Source organism: Tigriopus californicus, chromosome 9 (genome assembly GCF_007210705.1).
Source record: "Tigriopus californicus strain San Diego chromosome 9, Tcal_SD_v2.1, whole genome shotgun sequence".
In the NCBI taxonomy this organism is placed as follows: domain Eukaryota; kingdom Metazoa; phylum Arthropoda; class Copepoda; order Harpacticoida; family Harpacticidae; genus Tigriopus; species Tigriopus californicus.
Window position 1 is genome coordinate 10,743,056 of NC_081448.1, and position 24,019 is coordinate 10,767,074.

At 43.3% G+C, this 24,019-nt stretch overlaps 2 protein-coding genes across 2 annotated transcripts; both read left to right on the top strand.

Annotated features, from left to right (window-relative positions):
• Nucleotides 1-214: 214 nt before the first annotated feature.
• On the top strand, nucleotides 215-2,204 carry LOC131886730 (dynein beta chain, ciliary-like). Its single transcript, XM_059235131.1, has 4 exons — nucleotides 215-472; nucleotides 1,416-1,610; nucleotides 1,676-1,828; nucleotides 1,905-2,204. The coding sequence occupies exons 1-4, from the start codon at nucleotides 323-325 to the stop codon at nucleotides 2,202-2,204; spliced, it is 798 nt and encodes a 265-aa protein (XP_059091114.1). The 5' UTR covers nucleotides 215-322.
• A 285-nt stretch (nucleotides 2,205-2,489) lies between these two features.
• LOC131886659 (dynein beta chain, ciliary-like) lies at nucleotides 2,490-23,897 on the top strand. The gene is made up of 44 exons (XM_059235056.1): nucleotides 2,490-2,774; nucleotides 2,845-3,033; nucleotides 3,090-3,874; nucleotides 3,947-4,127; nucleotides 4,203-4,440; nucleotides 4,503-4,676; nucleotides 5,114-5,355; nucleotides 5,494-5,688; nucleotides 5,770-6,303; nucleotides 6,439-7,002; nucleotides 7,061-7,425; nucleotides 7,493-7,799; nucleotides 7,865-8,095; nucleotides 8,156-8,304; nucleotides 8,389-8,503; nucleotides 8,573-8,742; nucleotides 8,811-9,024; nucleotides 9,086-9,241; nucleotides 9,306-9,686; nucleotides 9,760-10,096; nucleotides 10,157-10,257; nucleotides 10,325-10,513; nucleotides 10,580-11,025; nucleotides 11,093-11,623; nucleotides 11,690-11,969; nucleotides 12,040-12,326; nucleotides 12,396-12,657; nucleotides 12,719-13,024; nucleotides 13,099-13,197; nucleotides 13,266-13,967; nucleotides 14,034-14,309; nucleotides 14,380-14,960; nucleotides 15,044-15,350; nucleotides 15,414-15,890; nucleotides 15,955-16,103; nucleotides 16,175-16,422; nucleotides 16,497-16,670; nucleotides 16,733-17,088; nucleotides 17,161-17,334; nucleotides 17,408-17,617; nucleotides 17,683-17,859; nucleotides 17,928-18,143; nucleotides 18,215-18,447; nucleotides 23,500-23,897. The coding sequence occupies exons 1-44, from the start codon at nucleotides 2,646-2,648 to the stop codon at nucleotides 23,738-23,740; spliced, it is 12,678 nt and encodes a 4,225-aa protein (XP_059091039.1). The 5' UTR covers nucleotides 2,490-2,645; the 3' UTR covers nucleotides 23,741-23,897.
• The last annotated feature ends 122 nt before the right edge of the window (nucleotides 23,898-24,019 follow it).

Sequence of the window (24,019 nt, forward strand, 5' to 3'; positions counted from 1 at the left end):
GTAGATCTAGTAAACTGCTAGTTATCAGCTTCTAACATCAATTCAATGGCAAGTTAATGACACGGTCCTCACCTTGAGTGACATTTCCACAATTAAACCGTAATTTGAATTTCACCGGTGTATTTGTTTTCTTCAAATTAGTGATAGAAAATGACCAAGTACAGCGTAATTGCATTAGGCCCTGCGACTTTGTCTGCCAGGGCCTTCCGTCAGCATTGACCGCATTCATACTTGGATTCTGGTTGAAGCTATAAGTGAATCAGTGAAACAATAACAGAACGAAATATCTTCTGGTCTCCCCTGTTCAATTTCAACATCCATCATGGGGGAGAGTGAAGATTTTCGCTACACTTACATTCAGGACGTGACTTTGAAGTCCTTGAGATTGAAACCAGACAAGTGGACTCGGATGCTCGTTTCAGACGAGCAACGGACTTATTTGACTAATTTCATCGATCGAGGACATCCACAGGTAAACTGACCCTTTCCATGAGACGAGTTTAGTGTTTCAGAGTAGCTTTGCTTCGTCAATTGTAACACATACTCTACCCAGTATTTCAGTCACATAAGATTTGGTTATTTGCTTGTAAGTTGAGGAACCTGATAATTAGACAAAGGTGATATTTATCTCAGCATTACTAAATTGTGTGAACAAATCATGTTGGGAAAAAAGTTCGATGCAGGCACATAGAAATGTCAATAAGCCTGCATGATGATAACTCAAGGATGTCTTATTCGATGTTTGATGCTCTTAACTTCTGTAGGGCAAAATGCTCTATAGTACTGGGTGTGTAGAAATTGAGTTCCTCTCTTGAAGTTAAACGTCTTTGACTTCAGCTCTTTTGCGAATGAATCAATTTAACAGCTTTGAACAAGGTAATGAAAAGTAGCCGCCTTACATACCAACCTAGATCAACCATCAGCTTTACGATCAATAATGAAGTATTTTTTTGGGGGGGGCCTTCTATTTTGTAACTTGCGTGATGTTTAGCCTCGTTAGGCAAAATGACTTTTTATGTTAATGCCGTGGTGATAGGTCTGTTTTAGAAAAAAGCCATAAGGCCTAGTAATTCTCCAAACTTGTGTCCAATCGAAATCCTACGAGTATTCGTCCAAAAGAAGTTAACTTCCTTGGAGCTTGAAATCAATCGGAATACTCAGAACAAAAACGTTCAAAAGGGTGGAGACAGATTTCGGCTGAAACTCAAGAATTGATATATTAATGTTATCAATTGGATCAAAAAAATGTTTTGAACTTGGTATGACTAAGTAAAAAAGATATTAGCTTAACCCATGGGACTTATCTTACCGGTTGTAGGGTCACCAAGAGAAGAGGAACTCAATTTCGGGAGACACCGTACTACAGTTTATTATAGGATTTTAAAACCGTTTTTTGAGGTGATTTTTGTTTCCAGGAATTGGTCATCAGCCAGAATTTTTCTGGCCATCTTTTTATTCACACCGATTGGCCGTCCCAACTCAAAACCAAGGGCGTATATTTCGTCAAACGGGACAAGACCCCACTACCCAAGGATAATATAATGTCCGTTTTGACTTGCGGAGATATCCATCCCAACTCCTTGGATCATTTCTGTGCTTGGGTCGAAGAGGTCTATCTTCAAATATTCACTTTATTGTGGACAAAGTTTGATCCTTCTTTCATTTGAAACCTTAGATACTAGTCCCGCTTCTGAAAAATGACAAGAACCTCGAGAAATTTCCAATATGTGTTGCCGACGACATCAAACGTCAAGTCCACGAATTGGCCACTTCAGTCTATCAAATTCGTGGCCACATCAAGGGCAAAACCTTGCTTCCATTCCCTCAAGTAACATGCATGAGCTTAAAGATATCGCTAATTATAAAACAAAGATTGATTTGCTAACGAGCCTTTGTCTCATAAGCAAGGGGAACGGCGGATTCAGGAGGAGGAAATGCGGGTTCGTGAGTCCAATGGTGAGGTTTGCGACATGACTTTAAAGAACAACATTGAAGGCATCATCATCAAATGGGCGTATCAATCGGACGAGGTTCTGAGTAAGGACTCGGCCGAGTTGCTCAATCGAGAAGGGCAGTATCCCGGTCCAATGGCGGAGGTTCAGTTCTGGGAAGCAAAGTGCATGAACTTGGAGTCCTTGTACGAACAAATGAAGGCCCAAACAACCAAAAGCATGGCGGCCATTTTGGATTTGACCGACAGGTAGAGACACTTGCATTATCAATGAGGACCAATCTCCTATCTTTTGAAATGTTCTAGCATAATATTTAATGGCGTTTAAAGTCTGTTGGTTTGAATTGAAAAATTTAGTAAAAAAAACTGGTTTGGATGCGCCTTTTCGCGTAACATTACGTTTTGAAAAAAGGGGATACACACACTCCGTGAAAATTGAAACTTTTAATCGCCCACAATTGCATCAAACTGTCATAAAGCAGAACGCGGTGAACTGAAAATTTATCCGACAAGCGATTTGCATATTTAAAGAACAACTTGATGTGTGTTTGTCCTTAGCCTTCCTTTATTTCTTTTTCTTTTTTTGGTGCGGACTTCCTTACCGCTACCGGGATTGGAATCCCAGCAGTTCAAGACGAGAAGATTATTTATTTTACTTGACTTTTATCTATGTATATTTAAGTGCCTTTTCATAATGACGATACTTTTCCTGCTTAGCGCTTATTATCCTGTGTTCCGATCCATGTTTCGAAACGTAGTGGCGGCATTGAATGAAGCCCATGATATAACCCTTTTTCTCAAACCACTGACCCCGTTGTTTCAGGTAAAAACTTTGCAATGAAAAAACATACCACAGGCCAATCAGCTGGCTATGATGATAATGATCATTTCAGAACTTGGAAAATATTGATTTCCCGGATATCATTCCACATTTGCGCCCATTGATGCACTGTATTTGCATTGTGTACGCCAATTCCTGTTTCTACAATTCTCCGGCCAGATTGATCGTTCTAATGCAGGAAACGTGCAACCTCTTAATTGAGGCAGCCCGAAAATATATGGATCCATCGTCTCTATTCCAAGTAATTCCATAACAATTGTGCTCATAGGACAAATGATAACCATATTTGATCCACAGGTTGAGGTGGAAGAAGCTTTGGATAAAGTGTTGATCACCTTAAAGATCTTCAACAAGTTTCGAACCGCGTTTCGAGAGTTCAAAGGAAAACTCCCCACCTATTTTCAATCCAATAACAAGCCCAAAACTTGGGATTTTCAAGAGCACTTGGTTTTTAAACGCTTTGATAGCTTTGTTGACCGTTTAAATATCATCAAAGAGTTCTTTAAAACTGCGCAACAGTTTCTCAAACTAGAAAAGGTCGAAATTGGAGGACTCCGTGGAAAGGCTTTAAGTAGTCGAATTTGTTACGTTCATGAAGAGTTCAAGGATCTGTATGGCGTCTTCTCGAACCGTACTTACGACAGCCTTGACCCCAAAGACGAATCTTTCATCCGGGATTACGAACATTTCAAGAGCAGAACTTTTGAGCTGGATCGCAAACTCGGGGCTGTTTTGGGTCGAGCTTTTGACGACTGTCTAGTCACAGAATCGATCTTCAAACTCCTTCAAATCTTTGGCTCCCTCATCCAAAGAAACCTGATTGCGTTGGAACTTTCCGATCGAATGCCAATGTTGGTGACCATGCTCAATCAGGAAATGGACGAAAGCAAGGTGATTTACACCAAGCAAATGGCAAGAATCAGTCAAAAGGGCAAACCCAGCGTGGACAGGAACATGCCATTCATGGCTGGTCAACTGAAATGGGCACAAGAACTGAAGGCCAAGATGTCCTTTTCGGTCAAGAGCTTCAAGGATCTCAATCATCCGATTTGTTACAAAGAGGGAGCCAAGACTGTCTTTAGGTGAGTAACAAACATTGATGACAACACGGATTCAAGTGGGCTCGTTGTTTTCAATTTGATCTCAACATGTAGGAAATATAAGGAGATGATACAGCTCCTCACAACATTCGAAGACGATGTGTTCCAAATGTGGAACCTCAGTATTACCAAGAAGATGACACAAAGTTTGAGCAAACCCTTGCTTTGTCGGGACAGCGATAACGACACTTTGAGAGTCAATTTTGGAAAGGATCTCATGTCTGTGCTTCGTGAGGTGAGACTTCAGCCTCTCCAAATATCCTCCCTTATCTTCTGGCCAATCTAGCTTTATGAGGTTGGATATTTCTAGGTGAGGTTCCTCAAAAAGGAATTCCCTACCCGAGAGTTTCCCGCTATAGCAGCAGAGCTTTTTGAGCGCGAAGATACGTTCCGAAACTACGTGAACAGCTTGGATCAAACGGTGGACCATTACAATCGAATCAAGAACAATACCAAGCCCGTTGAGTTTGAGTTAGTTGAGAAGGAAGTGGCCGAGATCGATCTTCAATTGGAGAAGGCTGAGCACGCCCTTAGCTGGAACTCTCAAGGTCATAAAAACTTGGATTTCTTGAGGGACAACATGGTCAATTGTCTCGTCACTTTGGATTAGGTATTTGGAACTATATGGAGAACCTTCGAGGAGTGGTCACTGATTTGAGTATGAGGGTGTCCAAGAGCCAACAGAATGTGACGACGATTCAAAAGATGATGGAAAAATGGAATGATAAACACATGTTTATTCGGTGCAATGAACCGAAGTCTGAGCTCCTCTTAAACATGAAAGGTTGGTTTATTCTCCTAATGCCATCATAAGACCAATTTGTAAAAAAGTGCAAAATGGCACATTTGCACTTTCTGGTCATATTTGTACTTTTTGCTTCTTTTATTTTCAATTTCTTTGGAAATCCTTGGAAGAAAGTCTTTGTAGTATTTACATTATCATTTACGATTTTGATAACGAAGCTAATTGATTTTTATTTTAAATTCCATTTGTTTGCACACTTTGTTCACCATGATTTCCTGGCTTGAAAACTTTTTGGTAATAGAACTGCAATAAAGCCGGAAAACTTGAGTGTCTACTTTGCAATTTATGTTTGCACTTTTTGCCTACACTAGTGCACATTGATGTGCATATTTTGGCCTCAATATTTGCAATTCTGACAACTACAGTTAACATCATTTTTATTCTTGACTTTTTTATTCACAACTCTTTCCGTTTAGAAATGCCCGCCAAGAAGGCCAAAAGATATGAGGAAGTCACCGAGGCAGGCCATACGATCACGTCTCTCATTCAGGACTGTCAAAAGTACTTTCAGTGCTCAGAGGATTTGCCTGCTTGGCACAAGTATCTCACCTTCGTGGATCAAATCGTGGTCAATGGTATTCTTCGCTCAGCAGCCAGCTCCTTGGGCTATCTCATTGACGAAACCGACCCAACCATCACTCAAGGGCCACTCATTGAGGCAAGTGACATTCTTTCGTAATAAGTGCTTCGTGATTCTTCCCATACAATATTACTTTGGCTATAAAAACCGACTGATACTGTTACGCTGATGAAGAGTGGAGATACACCAGAATTAAATCGCAGCTTTTTGTCTTAGGTGAAATTGGAGTTGTCACAACCCGATGTGATTTTCAAACCTTCACTGGACCAGAACATCCACAACAACTTCTACGATATGGTTCAAGGTTGGATTGAAGACATCCTCTACGTGGCCAAGCTCATTCCACGGGTAGCGATGCCCCAGCAAGTTGACACGGACGACGAGGAGCCTCAAGAGAGAAATTATTATTATGTACTTCAATCATCAGAAAGAACATTTCCTTCATTGTAGAGACACATTTATTTGATTCATGAAAACACCATCGTCTTCCAGGTAATAAGTCAAAATAAAGAGATCAAAAATCTCTGCGAAGGAATATTGAGCCGAGTGAAGGCCGTCATTTTTCTGGCCAATAAATATCGCAAGAGTCACAACGAGCACTCTTATCTTTGGACCGAGAGTCGCCAAGAGTTTATGCATTACTTTCTCACCTATGGTCGACAATTGTCCCAAGAGGAATTGGATGCTTTGGAGGAGGACGAGAAGGCGGTCAAAAAGCAATACCCTGGGCTGGATCAGTTCAAGGAACAAATCGATTACTATGAAGAGCTCCACGATCAACTTAAGAACATTGAAAATGTCAAACTATTCCAATGCTGGTTCCGAGTGGATAGCCGACCATTTCGCTTGGCTCTTTTGACTTGCATCAAGCGTTGGGGCTACTCGTTCAAGAAACATCTCATGGACCACGTGGTCGATAGTTTGGCCGAGTTGAACGATTTTATTGAACGAGCAGATGAGGGTCTCATGACGCAAGTCACCGAAGGCAATTACGAGGGCTTGATCAAGGTCATGGAGTTTCTCCAGGTAAGTGGCACCGCCTACAACACATACACCCAGTTTATAAAGCATTCTGGAAGAAAAACTAGTTCAAATTCACTCCCATGTCACAAATATATATTTCTGCAACAATTAATAAACAATGTTTTATGTCCGCTTTAGATGGTGAAGGAGAAACAGGCTGAGGCTGATGTTATGTTTGAACCTCTCCACAACGTCATCAATTTATTACGAAACTATGGAGCCGTCATCCCAGAAGAGAGTCTGGTTCAGCTCCAAGAACTGCCCGAAAAATGGGCCAACACCAAACGGTTGAGTGTGACCGCCAAGCAACAAGTATCGCCGTTACAAACCATGGAAGTGGGCAAATTGAAGAAGAGAATGCAAGACTTTGAAAACAAAGAGATCGAATTCAGGGTCAGCTTCCAGAAGATGCGATTCTATCAATTCAAATGCCGGCAACCTTACGAGTTGTTGGCTGAGGCCAACGGCATGATTGACAACATGGAGATGGAGATGAAGAAACTGCAGGATTCGGCCAGCCTTTTCGAGGTCTCTATACCCAATTTCAGACTTCTACAGCAATGCCGAAAGGAAATCAAGATGCTCAAGGCTCTTTGGGATTACATCTTTTTGGTTCGAACCTCGATCGATGAATGGAAGACCACTCCTTGGAAGGATATCGATGTGGAAAATATGGACATGGAGTGCAAGAAATTTTCAAAGGTAAGGAAGGCCGCTTGAAGAGGTTGGTGAATCCTCTTTCATATTGAAATTACCATAGGATGTTCGAGGCCTGGACAAGGACATGAGAGGTTGGGATGCCTTCAATGGGCTTGAGGTCACTGTGAAAAACATGCTGACCTCACTGAGGGCGGTGGGTGAGCTTCAAAATCCTGCGATTAGAGATCGTCATTGGCAGCAATTGGTCACAGCCACGCGAGTCAAGTTTGTGATGAGTGAAGAGACCACTTTGGCAGATCTACTCAATTTGAACCTTCACAACTTTGAGGACGAGGTGCACAACATCGTGGACAAAGCTATCAAGGAGATGGCTATGGAAAGAATGCTCAGAGAACTCGAAGTGGTTTGGACTAGCATGGAGTTCCATCATGAACATCACCCGAGGACTGGATATACCCTTCTTCGGTAATTTCTAACTAATTTCCTCGCAATGGAAGGTTTGAAAAAGACAAATTACTCCTTTTTTCATTAGAACGAGCGAGGAGCTGATTGAAACGTTGGAGGAGAATCAAGTTCAACTGCAAAATATGATGGCATCCAAATACATCTCATACTTCTTGGAAGAGATTTCCTCCTGGCAGAAGTGTCTTTCCATGGTGGATCAAGTAATCTCGCTCTGGTTTGATGTCCAGAGAACATGGTCTCACTTGGAGTCAATCTTCATTGGATCTGAAGACATCCGCAAGCAACTCCCCGCGGATTCCCAAAGATTTGACGAGATAGACACAGAGTTCAAGATCTTGATGAAACAAATGGCTAAAACTCCCAATGTGGTCAAAGTAGGGTCATGAATTTCGCTCCTGTATTCCAGACAGAGTTGACTCTCACAACGTTCCTTTTTTAGGCTACTAATGTGAATGGATTGGCGGACAAGCTGGAAATCATTCAATCACAATTGTCTCTGTGTGAGAAGGCTTTGGCTGAATATCTCGAGACGAAACGTTTAGCCTTCCCAAGGTTCTATTTCGCCTCCTCCAATGACCTTTTGGATATACTCTCAAATGGAAATCAGCCTCTGAAGGTGTCCAAACATCTGACAAAGCTCTTCGATTCCATGGCTAAACTCCAGCTAAAGGTAAGGTAATAAGTGGTCTTCAGTTTTGATGGTGTCTTAATCCATTTTCTTTGCCAATAGACGGATGAAGGTGGAAACACGTCCAATAAAGCAGTGGCCATGTTCGCCAAGGATGGCGAATACGTCGAATTCAAAGAAGAATGTCTCTGCGAGGGCCAAGTAGAAGTTTGGTTGAACCGATTAATGGACACCATGCGCTCCACTATTTGGTAAGTTCGTTGATGCTACAACAGGCAAATCATTCAAAGAAGTTAATAATAATAATAATAAAAATAATAACACCCCCATCTCAGTCACTATATGACCCATGCCGTGGCGACTTATGAGGAAAAGCCGAGGGACCATTGGTTGTTTGATTATCCAGCACAAGTATCTCTTTGTGGAACCCAAATCTGGTGGACTGCCGAGGTTTAATTTTCACTTTTTCTTCATAATTTCCTCATGCAAACGGTATTTGAGAGTTCTGTTTTTGGCTAGGTTGGCATTGCATTTGGCAAGTTGGAAGAGGGCTACGAAAATGCCATCAAGGACTATTACAAGAAGCAGATTGCTCAATTGAACAATCTCATCACACTTTTGCTGGGAACCCTTACCAAAGGAGATCGGCAAAAAATCATGACCATATGTACGATTGACGTACACTCCCGGTAAGAAATCTTGAGAAGACCATCACTTAGAAACTCGAGCTTGTTTCTGAATCAATTGGTATTTTCAGAGATGTCGTGGGTAAAATGATCTCCAGTAAAATTGAGTCTGCTTTGGCATTCATGTGGCAATCCCAGCTTAGGCATCGTTGGGATAACGACAAAATGGACTGCTTTGCCAACATTTGCGATGCAGAGTTTCAATATTGGCACGAATATCTGGGAAATACCCCTAGATTGGTCATTACTCCTTTGACGGATAGATGTTACATTACCCTTACTCAGGTAGAGGTTAATAAGTATCGCATATATCAGCATATTCGTCAACTGGTTGAGGATCTTTCAGTCCCTTCATTTGGTAATGGGCGGGGCTCCAGCTGGACCAGCAGGAACGGGAAAAACTGAGACCACCAAGGACTTAGGGCGTGCCTTAGGAATGATGGTATACGTGTTCAATTGCTCCGAGCAAATGGATTACAAATCCTGTGGAAACATCTACAAGGTAATTAACCCCAAAAATAATCGTACCATATTCTTGGCCGTTATTCCCATCACAAATTCATTAGGGGTTGGCGCAAACTGGGGCCTGGGGCTGTTTTGACGAGTTCAATCGAATCACGGTTGAGGTGTTGTCCGTGATTGCGGTGCAAGTCAAGAGTATCCAGGACGCCATCAAAGAGAGCAAGAAAAAATTCGACTTCATGGGTGAAGAGATCCCATTGAATCCGACGGTGGGAATCTTCATCACAATGAACCCGGGTTACGCTGGGAGGGCTGAATTGCCCGAGAACTTGAAGGCCCTCTTCAGACCATGTGCCATGGTTGTACCGGATTTGGGGTTGATTTGCGAAATCATGTTGGTAGCTGAAGGCTTTTTGGAGGCGAGAACTTTGTCTCGAAAGTTCATTACGCTCTACACGCTATGCAAAGAGCTCCTTTCAAAACAGGTAAGGATCAAGTGAGAATGAATAAAATGGCGACACTAAAAAACATTCTCGGCCACTTTTAAAACCTCGGTAGGACCATTACGATTGGGGTCTTCGGGCGATCAAATCTGTTTTGGTTGTGGCTGGTGCCTTGAAAAGAGGCGACCCTGAGAGACCCGAAGACCAAGTACTCATGAGAGCTTTGAGGGATTTCAACCTTCCAAAGATCGTGTCAGACGACAATCCAGTATTCCTGGGGTTGATCTCCGACTTGTTTCCATCATTGGATGTTCCGCGGAAAAGGGAACTAGAATTTGAAAAGGCTGTCAAGCACGCTGCTTGTGATCTGAAACTCCAACCAGAGGAGAACTTTGTACTGAAGGTGGTTCAATTGGAGGAACTGCTTTATGTGCGACACTCTGTCTTCATTGGTAAATCTTGAGTAAGATTTAAAGTTCTCGTCCAATATTGACTATACAACCTCTTTACAGTGGGCAATGCTGGAACTGGAAAGAGCCAGGTGTGGAAAACCCTATTCAAGACCTTTCAAAACTTGAAGAAAAAGCCAGTCTACAACGACCTTAATCCAAAAGTAAATCTAGCCGAGCAACATTTTAGAGTGTTACCCGAACCAAACTAAAACCTTTTCACGTGTTCAGGCCGTCACAAATGACGAATTGTATGGTATAATCAATCCTGCTACTCGTGAGTGGAAGGACGGCCTTTTCTCCGTGATTATGCGAGATCAAGCTAACTTGACTACTGAAGGTCCAAAATGGATAATTCTTGACGGAGATATTGATCCCATGTGGATCGAATCCTTGAACACCGTCATGGATGATAACAAGGTAGAAAGACTAACTCCAGAAACCCATCGGGAAAGGTAGTTGTATCACCAACTGTCATGATTGCAGATTTTGACATTGGCGAGTAACGAACGGATCGCATTGACCCCTGAAATGCGTCTGATCTTCGAAATTTCCAACTTGAGAACGGCCACTCCTGCTACCGTTTCCAGAGCAGGTATACTGTACATCAATCCCGGAGACCTGGGATGGAATCCCTTTGTAACGAGTTGGATTGAAACTCGGGAAGGTCAAGCCGAAAAGGCAAATTTGACCATTCTATTCGACAAATACATTCCTGTGCTGTCCGAGGCCATGAAACACCGGTTTAAAAAGATAACGCCAATTCCCGACATTGCGCACATCGAGACACTCTGCAAACTCTTGGAATGCTTGATAGTCACCCAAAACATTCCAATTGATGGACCAAAAGAGCTCTATGAACTGTACTTCGTCTTCGCTTGTGTTTGGGCCTTTGGTTCCTCTCTCTACTTCGATGGGACCACGGATCATAGGTATGACTTGGTCTCAGTTCAAGCCTTACTACTATCTTTGTCACACATTACCTCTTCTTTGAAATAGAGCCGAATTTTCCAAATGGTGGCTGAACGAATTCAAGACCGTCAAGTTTCCACCGAATGGAACCATCTTCGATTTCTACGTGGATTCGCAACAACAAGAAATGGTTCCCTGGGTTCAACGAGTTCCAAAATTTGAATTGGACCCTGATTTGCCCCTTCAAGCGGTTCTGGTTCACACAGCCGAGACTGTTCGGGTGAAATACTTCTTGGACATGTTGGTAGATAAGCGGCATCCTGTGATGCTGGTGGGTGGGGCCGGGTGTGGCAAAACAGTCTTGGTCAATGAGAAACTCAGTCAATTGAGTGACAACTACATGGTTACAAACGTGCCATTCAACTATTATTACACCTCCGAGATGCTTCAAAAGATCCTGGAAAAACCCTTGGAGAAGAAAGCGGGCAAGAACTTCGGTCCTCCGGGCAATAAGAAATTGGTGTACTTTTTGGATGACATGAACATGCCTGAAGTAGACACCTATGGAACTGTTCAACCTCACACTCTAATCCGACAACACTTAGATTACAAGCATTGGTAACGAACCATTCAAAGTGAAGCCATTTCATGGTGCTCCCAAACAAAACCACTCTTATTCTCTAGGTACGATCGGAACAAGCTAAGTCCAAAAGACATCCACAATTGTCAGTACTTGGCTTGCATGAATCCTTGTGCTGGGAGCTTCACCATCAATCCTCGACTTCAACGGCATTTCGCCACATTTGCCGTGAGTTTTCCAGGACAGGATTCTCTCTACACCATTTACAATGCCATCCTGTACGATCACTTGGAGAATCCTGGAAACAAATTTCCTTTCTTGGTCCGGAAGATGTGTTCCAATGTGGTCCACGCTACTCTTCAGTTACATGCCAAAGTGTCCCAGGTAATAATTCTCTTCAAACTTGCCAGATATAGCAAAATGACAACTCAAATGTCTGACAAATCTATATTAGGTCTTTATGCCCACGGCCGTCAAGTTCCATTATATCTTCAATCTTCGGGACTTGTCCAACGTGTTTCAAGGCCTGCTCTTTGCCACCAATGATTGCGTGAATACACCCACTGAGATAGTTCGTTTGTGGTGCCATGAGACTCATCGTGTCTACATGGACAAACTGGCCGACAACAAAGACATCGAGAACTTTGAAAAGATTCAAAAAGACATTCTCAAGAAGCAATTTGACGACGTTCCAGAGCAAGAAGTTCTTGGAAAGCCTTTGATTTATTGTCACTTTGCCAAGTAATAATACCTCTACCGCCAACGTATGTAAGTAGGATCCAAACTCACGGCTTATGTTCAATCTTATAGGGGTATTGGAGAGCCCAAATACATGCCACTCCATAAGTGGGACACTCTGAACAAGATCCTTTCGGACGCCCTCCAAAGTTACAATGAATTGAACGCTGCCATGGATTTAGTACTCTTTGAAGATGCCATGTCTCATATTTGCCGGATAAATCGAATTCTTGAATCGCCCCGTGGAAATGCTCTGTTAGTAGGCGTGGGTGGGAGTGGTAAACAAAGTTTGTCCCGATTAGCTGCATACATCTCATCAATGGAAGTTTTCCAGGTAAACCCTTTCGATCAGAAGAAATGCCATTTTCAACTAAGATATTGAATTGTTTTTCAAGGTTACTCTGCGGAAAGGTTATAGTAGTGCTGATCTCAAGGGAGATTTGGCCAATTTATATCAGAAGACTGGATTGAAGAACTTGGGCACGGTATTCCTAATGACGGATGCACAGGTGGCGGATGAGAGATTTCTGGTCTTGATTAACAATCTGCTGGCCTCTGGGGAGATCCCAGACCTCTTCAGTGATGATGAGGTTGAGAATATTGTAACCATGGTGAGAAATGAAGTTAAAGGAGCTGGATTACAAGACACGCGGGAAAATTGCTGGAAGTTCTTCATCGACAGAGTTCGACGCCAATTAAAGGTAAACATGTGGAAGCTTGTTGACTAACCGTATAATCAAATGAATTTTTCCCGTTGTAATGTGCATTAACTTAGGTTGTGCTTTGCTTCTCGCCGGTTGGAAGCACTCTTCGAATCCGTGGTCGAAAGTTCCCCGCTCTAATCAATTGCACTTGCATTGATTGGTTCCACGAGGTATGCATAAGGCGAAGGAATTGGAATGAACTCTTGACGACTAACTTGGCCGTTTGTTTTCTATTCAGTGGCCTCAAGAGGCGTTAATATCGGTATCAATGAGGTTTCTACGAGAGATGCCAGTGATCCAAATGCAAGTGAAGCAATCAATCGCCCAATTCATGGCTTATGTTCACGGATCTGTGAATGAGATGTCGAAGGTCTACTTGGCCAATGAGCGGCGGCATAATTATACCACTCCCAAGTCATTTTTGGAGCTCATCAATCTGTACCTAAAGATTCTCAAACAGAAGCATGAAGAATTGGAGGGCAAAATGCAAAGATTGGAAAACGGACTCGAGAAGTTGAGAGTCACGGCAGAGCAAGTGGCCCTGTTAAAAGCCCAATTGGCCGAACAGGAGATAGAGCTCACCAAAAAGAATGAAGAAGCTGACAAGCTGATTGAGATAGTGGGGGTGGAAACCGAGAAAGTGTCCAAGGAAAAGGCTATCGCTGACGAAGAGGAACTGAAGGTCAACCAGATTAATAAAGAGGTATCTGGCAAGCAGAAAGATTGCGAAGCCGATTTGAAAAAGGCCGAACCAGCTTTAGAGGCCGCTCAGCAAGCTTTGAACACGTTGAACAAGGCTAATTTGACTGAATTGAAATCCTTTGGATCACCTCCACCTGCAGTAATTAACGTCACTTCCGCCGTAATGGTACTTTTGTCCACGAACGGCAAAATACCCAAGGACCGTTCTTGGCAAAAGGCCAAAATCATGATGTCAAAGGTCAGTTATCCAGCCTTGAAGGCTTATTGATTTCAAACGCATCCAATGGTTTTCTTGCGTATTCAGATTGATCAATTCTTGGAGAGTCTGGTGTGTTATGACAAGGAGAACATTCATCCAAATATCATCACGGCCTTGGAGCCGTACCTCAAGGATCGGGAATTTGATCCTGAATACATCCGATCAAAGTCTGCAGCCGCTGCTGGCCTTTGCTCATGGGTTATCAATATCGTAAAGTTCTTTGAAGTGTACTGCGACGTGGAACCCAAGCGACGGGCATTGGTGGAGGCCAATTTGGAACTGGCTGAGGCCAGAGAAACCTTGGCTCGAGTAAAAGCCAAGGTCCGTTTTCAATATGCTCTATCAAACAGAGGCTGTCAATCTCCTGAACAAACTAATCTTAAAATTTTAGGTGGTGGATTTGGAGGCTACTCTAGCCAAGCTTACCAATGACTACCAAAAGGCCATTGATGAGAAAATGAGGTGTCAGCAAGAGGCAGACGAGACCACAAAAACCATCGCTTTGGCCAATCGGCTCGTCAATGGTTTGGCTTCCGAGAAGATTCGATGGAGTGAGTCTGTCCAAAAATTCCGTGAGCAAGGCAAGATGTTACCAGGAGATGTGCTCATCGTGGCTTCATTCATTTCGTATCTGGGTTGCTTCACCAAACAGTATCGATTGGAGCTGTTTGAACGAAAATGGCTGCCTTACTTGAAGAAGCTCCCGAAGCAGATCCCACTTTCGCTGGGATATGTGGGTGCCAATGTGCTAGCTTTGCTCACTGATGATGCTTTAATAGCTAAATGGAACAATGAAGGTCTGCCCTCTGATAACATGTCAACGGAAAACGCTACCATTCTGACCAATTCCGTCAAATGGCCCCTCATGATCGATCCTCAACTCCAAGGGATTAAGTGGATCAAAAATCGTTTCACGGACAATCTAACTGTCATTCGACTAGGTCAAAAGAGTTACTTGGACACAATTGAAAAGTAAGTTATCCTTCCTTCCTTCCTATTCCAGTGTCCCAATTGAAAAAAATGGCTCAGAACATGCTACTCTTTCCTGGCTTCAGATGTGTTTGCCAAGGGAAGATCCTATTGATTGAAAACTTGGACGAGGAGATTGAGCCCGTCTTGGATCCATTGCTCGGACGACTTCTCATCAAGAAGGGGAAAGCCATTCGACTAGGTGACAAGGAAGTCGAATATAGCCCAAATTTCCGTCTGTATCTCCATACCAAATTGGCCAATCCTCACTATAAACCGGAGCTTCAAGCTCAAACCACACTGATCAATTTTACTGTTACCAGACAAGGCTTGGAGGATCAACTCTTGGCTGAAGTTGTGAAAGCTGATCGACCTGATCTGGAGGAACAAAAAGTAGTCGATTCTGTCAAGGAACTTGAATTTTCATTTTGATGGCAAGATCACATTAACTTTCAGGCGGAACTGACAAGACAACAGAACGAGTATAAGATTCTGCTAAAATCTTTGGAGGACGATCTCCTCATGCGTTTGAGTTCGGCGGGAGACAATATTTTGAGCGACAGCGCATTGGTGGAAAACTTGGAGCATACCAAAAAAACGGCTGCGGACATTGAGGTCAAGGTCTCGGAGGCCAAACGAACTTCGTTCGAAATTGACAAGGCCAGGGAATTTTACCGCCCTGCAGCAGCAAGAGCTTCCGTGCTCTATTTCATCTTGAACGATTTGTACAAGATCAATCCCATCTATCAATTTTCACTGAAAGCATTTAGCGTTGTCTTTCACGTGGCAATTGAGAGGGCTGAGCAGGCACAAGAAGTGAAAGTTCGAGTGGATAATCTCACGGATTGCATCACTTACAGTGTGTTCCAATACACAACAAGGGGCCTCTTCGAGTGCGACAAGCTAATCTTCACCGCCCAAATGGCATTTCAGGTAAGTTGTCACTGTCCTTGACTTCTTCGTTACAATTTGATTAAATACATCTTTCTGCTCCAAGATTCTCATAATGAAAAAGGAAGTAAATCCGGCGGAATTGGATTTCTTGTTGAGATTCCCGGTAACTCCAAACATAACAAGTCCGGTTGATTTCATTTCCAATATTGGTTGGGGAGCTATCAAGAGCCTCGCCGGAATGGAAGATTTTAGGTGTGTCTCAATCAAATTTGGATTTGGTCACGCTTAGAGATTCAATGTGATGTGCATGGTCATTGATTCAGGAATTTGGATCGGGATATCGAAAATAATGCAAAACGATGGAGGAAATTTGTGGAAGCCGAGGCCCCCGAGAAGGAGAAATTTCCTCAGGAATGGAAAAAAAAAGATGCTTTGCAACGTCTTTGCATGATGCGATGTCTCCGTCCGGATAGAATGACATACGCGGTCCTGGGTTTCGTTCAAGAAAAGCTTGGCCCAAAATTTGTCGAGAATCGCTCAGTGGAGTTTGCTAAAAGCTATGAAGAGTCTGGTACGTCACAGGAAAAAAGGTATGATATAACAACACTTTTACTAATCATCTTTCGATGCCTTTTTGCATTAAAGGCCCATCAACACCAATATTCTTCATCCTTTCTCCCGGAGTAAATCCCCTGAAGGACGTGGAAGCTTTGGGGAAGAAACTGGGCTACACTCAAATAGAGAAGAACTTCCACAACGTGTCTCTTGGCCAAGGACAAGAAGTCGTGGCAGAAAATGCTATGGAGATCGCTTCCAGAGGTAATGACCGAACTCTAAAAGACGTTTATTGATTGGGGAAGATTATCATAGTGATTTTTCAGAGGGTCACTGGGTCATTCTACAAAATATTCACTTGGTCAAGACTTGGTTACCCGGATTGGAAAAGAAAATTGAGGAATTCAGCGAGGGTTCCCATCATTGTTATCGGTTATTCCTTAGCGCTGAGCCAGCACCTTCCCCAGAGAACCATATCATCCCTCAAAGTATTTTGGAAGCTTCAATCAAGATCACAAATGAGCCTCCAACTGGGATGCAAGCCAATCTGCACAAAGCATTGGATAACTTTGATCAAGACACGTTAGAAATGTGCTCAAAAGAAGCGGAATTTAAGAGCATTTTATTCTCGCTATGCTATTTCCACGCTGTGGTGGCAGAGCGAAGGAAATTTGGACCGCAAGTCAGCCATTTCATTCGATTGATTAACAAAGTTCATGAACTAAATTGTTTGTGCAATTGCTTTCATTGTTAGGGATGGAATAAGTCTTATCCGTTCAACACCGGTGATCTTGTGATTAGCATGAATGTGCTCTTCAATTATTTGGAGGCGAACAACCGAATCCCTTGGGAAGACCTGCGATATCTCTTTGGGGAGATCATGTATGGTGGTCATATCACAGATGATTGGGATAGGAGATTGTGCAAGGTGAATGGCAGGTTCAGATTAAACGAGCAATATTTTCCATATCTCTGATATGATCTATCCATCTGTTTTAAAGGCTTACCTGGAGGAATACATGCATCCGGACCAATTGGATGGAGAACTAATGCTGGCACCAGGCTTTTCAACGCCTCCCAACATGGATTATTTGGGATATCATAACTATATCACCGAGAACCTACCCCAAGAGTCGCCACCTTTGTACGGATTGCATCCCAATGCAGAAATCGGATTCCTCACCGCAACCTCTGAAAAGCTTTTCAGAACAGTAAGGGCCGGAATAAATGTTGCACTTTGGGATCTGGTTTCATACCAATTAAAATCTGTCCTCAGGTTTTTGAGTTACAACCACGTGAAGGTGGGGCCACCGGAGGCCCGGTGACAACCCGCGAGGAAAAGATCAAATCCATCGTGGATGACATTATGGAAAAGCTGCCCGATCCTTTTAATATGAGTGAGATCATGGGGAAAGTGGAGGAAAGAACGCCCTATGTCGTGGTGGCATTCCAAGTAAGTCGTAGTTCAGTGGACATAAACCAATATTTTGGATTCAAACACGTTGATCTATAACTCCAAAGGAATGTGAGAGAATGAACATTCTTACCAAAGAAATGCGAAGATCCTTGAAAGAGTTGGATTTGGGTCTCAAAGGCGAACTCACTATCACACCAGATATGGAAGATCTTGGAACAAGCCTTTTCTTTGACCAAGTTCCACCCACCTGGACCCAAAGAGCTTACGCGTCTCTTCAAGGGCTCTCAGCTTGGTATGCAGATCTCCTCTTGAGGATTAAGGTAGCACTTACCATCATTCATTCCTCGTTCTTTTTCAGTTTTAACAATGCTTCCTTTCCTGTATTTTCTAGGAATTAGAGTCATGGACGTCTGACTTCAGTTTCCCGCCTACCATCTGGTTGAGCGGCTTTTTCAATCCTCAATCGTTTCTCACCGCCATCATGCAGAGCACGGCGCGCAAGAATGAACTTCCACTGGATAAAATGAGTTTGGCTTGCGAGGTGACCAAAAAGATAAAAGAAGAAATCCAAGCTCCTCCAAGGGAAGGAGCTTATATCCATGGATTATTCATGGAGGGAGCTAGGTAAGTTGAAGGATCACAAATAAAAATGTAACAGTTTTAAGCTATTTTTGTTAAATTGCACATTTGACAAAAGCCGACTATTCGATTTAGGGATGCTAATCTTATGAAAAAGTGGTGTTTTTTAACAAAGCAAAACCAATCAATTTCATTGTAAGATTGATTTAAGATTACTAATAAGTGCCAATGATCCAAATCGAATATACAGACTTTCCATAAACTCACGAGAAGCAGTTAGAACTTAGTATATCTCCCTTGTATATACTTGTCCTAAACCTTTGAGTCGATGAAGACTTGTGTTTGATTTGGAACTGATCTCATTACTTTATTCAGAGAGCGTTAAAGGTCCAGCGTTAGCAACATTAGAATCCCAGGGGAGAAGACTCAACATCTCCCCCTTCGAGACATAATATTCATTAGTGATGATCGTCATATTTGTTTCAAATAACGACGATTACGATAGAACAGTCTTCCGTCGTCCAATTCAATCTTGTAGGAGCGATTGTTCCTGAGCGATGACAAGACTCGTCCCTTTGAATCCCATCTTGATGTCCGAGTGTTCTGAATCAACACCTCATCGCCAACCGAGAGCGGCGAAAGGTCGTGACTTTGCTTGTCGGCCCATGTTACTCTCTTGGCATATTGTTCCGATTTTCTTCTCTTGGCCTCCTCGTATTGATCATCCGAGACTCGAGCATATATGATCGGATGTGCTGGCAAACATGTCCGTTGTGGGCGGTTGAATATCCAGTGAGCTGGAGAGAATCCCGAAACATTCGGCGTATTCCGAAATTCGCGCAACATTTGACGAAATTCGTGCCAAGATGTAGATTTCAGAATTAAAAACTTCATTTGCTTCACAGCCGACTCCGCGTGGCCATTTGATCTCGGATTATAGGGGCTGGAAAGCTCATGTCTTATTTGATTTGTCAGACAAAACTTCGAAAACTCTGAACGGAATTGCGGGCCATTATCCGTCCTAATATTGTTTGGAATTCCCCAGTCCAAGAACCACTCCGAAAGATGCCTTGTTATTGCTGTAGTGTCAAGAGCTTTCAAGGGGAAGACAGCCGGCCAGTTTGAAAACCGATCAACCAAAACCATGTATTCCTTTCCGGCCGCTTGAAAAAGGTCCACCGAAATGCTTTCGAATGGTCTGGAGGACTCAGATTTCTGAATCTTTTCCATAGGTTGACTGGGGCGAATTTCTTGGCATAACCGACATTGTTGAATTCGGAGGGCGATCTCGTTGTTCATTCCTGGCCAAAAGTATCTTACACGGGCAGCAGCTCTGGTCTTTGTTACACCCTGATGGGATTGATGTAGGACATCTAGGATCGTCTTCCGAGCGGCCAAAGGAACCACCACCCGAGCATTGTACAAAATGACTCGATAATCTTCATCATAAGATAGCTCATCCCAATAATTCTTGTAAGCCAAAGCCGGATGTGACGAAGGGAGTGCTCGGAGGTCCTTGCCTTGTAACAAAGTTTGAACCACTTCTTCATAGAATGGATCCTCTATGGCAGCCCTTGATATGAAGTCTAGATTCTGGTCCAATTCTCCCGTGATTTGGCAAACCTGTACGTTGTTCACAAATGGTTCATCATCACCATTACTGGCATTTGACGACGGGTCGAATAAAGGAGCACGAGAGAGAGCATCCGCTATCAAATGCTGCTTGCCTGGAACCCATTCAATTTTGAACGTGAATCCAGATATAGTGCTAATTAATCGTTGCAGCCGTGAATTTTCGATGGCAGATATATCAGAGTAGTTAAACAAGCCCAGCAATGGCTTGTGATCGGTGAGAACTTTGAATGTGATTCCTTCGAGGTACAGACGGCACTTCAAAATAGCCCACTTAATTGCTAGGGCTTCAAGCTCACACACTGCATATCGGCTCTCAGCCAATGTGATAGCCCTTGATCCGCATTGAATCAGGTGAATGCGTCCCTGGGTAGAGGTCTGGATTAAGGCGAAACCAAGGCCCTTCAGCCTTGAAGCATCAGTGAGAAGGGACGTTGGCAATGAAGGATCGAAGTGAGATAATAGTGGACCCTCCGGTTCAGAGAGGATCACTTTTGCCTTGGAGAACGCCTCATCATGCTCTGGGAGCCACTGAAATTGAGTCTTGCATCGGAGGAGTGGGCGCAAAGGTTCCAAAACGTGAGCCATATCGGGAACAAATTGACCCAGTTGGTTGGCCAGACCAAAGAATGATCTCAGATCAGTGATATTCAATGGTTTAGGAAATTTAGAAATGGCCGCAGATTTGTCTGGATCGGGTCGAACTCCATTAGCATTGATGACGAACCCAGCAAATTTGACCTCGTTTCCCACCTGGATCTTCGCCTTTGATAAGGTAATGTCATACTCTTGACAGCGCTGTAGCACTGCCGACAGTCTCTCCTTCAACTCGTCCAAAGAAGAAGCATGAATGAGGATATCATCCACAATCTTATGAATTCCTTTCAAGTCACGTAGGGCTTCATCCCCTCTCCGACAATATTCATCTCCAGAGGCATTCAGCCCCATAGGAGCGCGACAATATCGGAACCGCCCGTAAGGAGTTAAGAAAGTGGTTATGTCGCGAGACTCTTCGTCCAAAGGAATTTGCCAATATCCTTTCCGAGCATCGAGTGCGACGAAGTAGCGAGCAGTGTGGGGAATTGACGAAGCTATCTCGGATGGAGTGGGGAACGTATGATTAGGTCTTCTCACATATTGATTTAATGACGTATAGTCGGTCACCATACGGATACCTTTCCCGTTTGGTTTTGGAATAAAGATTACGGGGCTAGTCCATGGTGTTGGCCATGTAACAGGTTCGATAATACCTGCTGAGCATTGACTCTCAAGGTCGTTCTTTGCATCAGCCACAAAAGCAAATGGAATTCTCCGAGCGACTAAAACACATTTTGGGACAATTTTCACATCCGCCTTGAGGTGAATATGCATGGGGGGGCCCTTCATAGGTGGTAATATGTCTCTCTCATTGAAAACATGGTCAAACTGCACAAAGATTGGCTGAAGGGCAGCATGGACGAGATCGTTTGGGTAGGTTAAAAATAGTTGCTTTATTTGAACCATGGGCTTAGGAAAGTTATGTGGTATGATTTTCAAATCGACGAGATTGAACCATGACAAATAAAACGAACTTTGCAAGGCTGGAGTAACGAAAGCAGTTGTAGAAGTCATTTGACCTTCGACTTCGACAGATAAGTCGACCGAGCCCAGACAACGCATTTCCGTACCATTGGCTGCCTTGATTAAACATTGATTATTATCAATGGGTATGTTGTTCTGCTTGATCAGATTCTCGGCAATAATTGGGGCCGTGGCTCCTGTGTCTGGCAACGCCTGTGCAGAAAATACACTGCCTCGTTTCGGGGTGATCGTGGTGTTAATGAGTGGCGTACTCTGAGACTTGGGGAGGGAAAGAGCGTTGATCGAAACTACCGAACAGGAGACCTCGGGATGTCCCATTGGCGAAGGGGACCGAGATTTAGTAGACGAAGGAGAGTGTGACCGAGAAAGTACGGGAGAGTGATTATTAAATGAATTAAATGGCCTGGGTGAACGAGGGCGAGAATTGAATGGGGTAGTATGAGGTCCCCGAGACATTTTCCTGTTGTGGCAAACGGAAGCCAGATGCCCCCTCTTGTTGCATCTGAAACAAGTCATATTTTCGGCAAAACATTCCCCTCCGCTAGCATGCTTGTCATTGGTCCCACATCGATGGCATAGGTTGGTTGGATATGCATTTGAAGAGGTGAAAGAAGGTTTATTATTGCGGCCCCTTCGATAAGTGGAGACTGCAGAAAGATGTGGAATAGGGGAATCTGATCTTTTAAAGGATTGCTCAATGGTATTGGCCTATTCAAACGAGTTGGCTATGGCGACTAGGCCTTCACGTGAAATGGAGCCTTGTCGGAGAAACTCTTCACTCACACGTGTGTCAGTCGTACCCGTTATCATTCGCATTGAGTAGATATCGTCCTCTGACATATTAATAATATCGGCCTCGTTACCTTGGAGTTGAAGTCGCAAGTAGAAATCGGAGAATAATTCGCCTTGTTGTTGTTGGCATTGGAAAAATTCATATCTGCGGGTGAGGACCGGTATGCGTTGCAAAAATATCCCACGTAAAATATCCACGCAGTCCTCGAGAGATGACGAATCTTGGATCTTCAACGACACGCTTTGTTGAAGTTTGAGGTCCAGGCAGGCTTTGAAATAACCCCGTTGTTCCACGATTGGTAAGACAGTCATTCGATTGGACGTGGAATAAAGTTCAAATGCCTCGCGCCATGCCCTGAATTCAGGCAGAGATGCGTCCATTGATAGCTTCTCAGGACGTAAGGCATCATTGATACGAGGGGAACGATGCAGGGTGGCAGGGCCATCATATGGGGTCGTTTGGGATGGAAAAGTATGAGCAAAAGCTTGGAGGACATTTTGAGACAATTCGTCCAAGGTTGCCGAGGCGGCACTCAGCTCTTCTTCCAACAACTCATACTCTTGTGGAGTCGAAGAATCGCACAGATCCAGCAATGAGGCTTCGGCTTTAGACTTGGCCTCATCGGCGCGTGAAATAAGCAAAAGAGCTCGATCGTGGAGATTGGAGGATGGAGTTTCTTCAAGACCGTCGAAAAAGGATCGGACAGAAGTGATTGCTCGCGTCAAATGGCCTCTGTAGGCCCTGTGGGAAGCCTTAGCCGTATTTGTAGTAGCCATGTCCTCAAAACGAGACTCACTTTAAAAAAAAACAACAGGCAAAATACAGTGATACCGACTGCGTCATGTTTGATTTGGAACTGATCTCATTACTTTATTCAGAGAGCGTTAAAGGTTCAGCGTTAGCAACATTAGAATCCCAGGGGAGAAGACTCAACAACTTGCAAGTCAAATGAACTTAAGCGCCAATGTTTTGACGAAGAAACCAGCAATAAGTTGTCATTACATCACCAGTTACCTCTTTCTTCTCAATCTCAGTTCTATTGTGCACCTGTCTTAAAAGAATATATATTTATATTTACTTTCATTTTGTAGATGGGACACTACAACAGGTTCGATTGTGGAGTCTCGGTTGAAGGAGCTTCACCCACCCATGCCGGTTATGTTCATAAAGGCAATAACACAGGATAAAAATGAACTGAGGAATCTCTATGATTGTCCCGTTTACAAGACCCGTCAACGAGGACCAACTTACGTTTGGACATTCAATCTCAAAACGAAAGAGAAACCCAGCAAATGGATCCTGGCCGGTGTTGCACTATTATTGCAAATCTAGTCTTTGATTTCATCTCCATTAATATCATATCAAGTGAAGCGACTATCTTTATCAAGAGCTCACTGTACCGTAAGATAAATATCTTAAAATACGGTTACGTTTTATGAATTTTTTGCTTTAAAGAAACTGTTGTCAATAATTTAAACCCATTACTCGACGTTTTTGGGTTCCAAATGTTAATTTTCCCGTTTTGTTCTTGTCGCTTCTTGCACCTGTCATTCATTCAAAGAACATCTCCCCATTATTTGAGGCGAGGAGAACGAAGTCACTCTCAAAGGC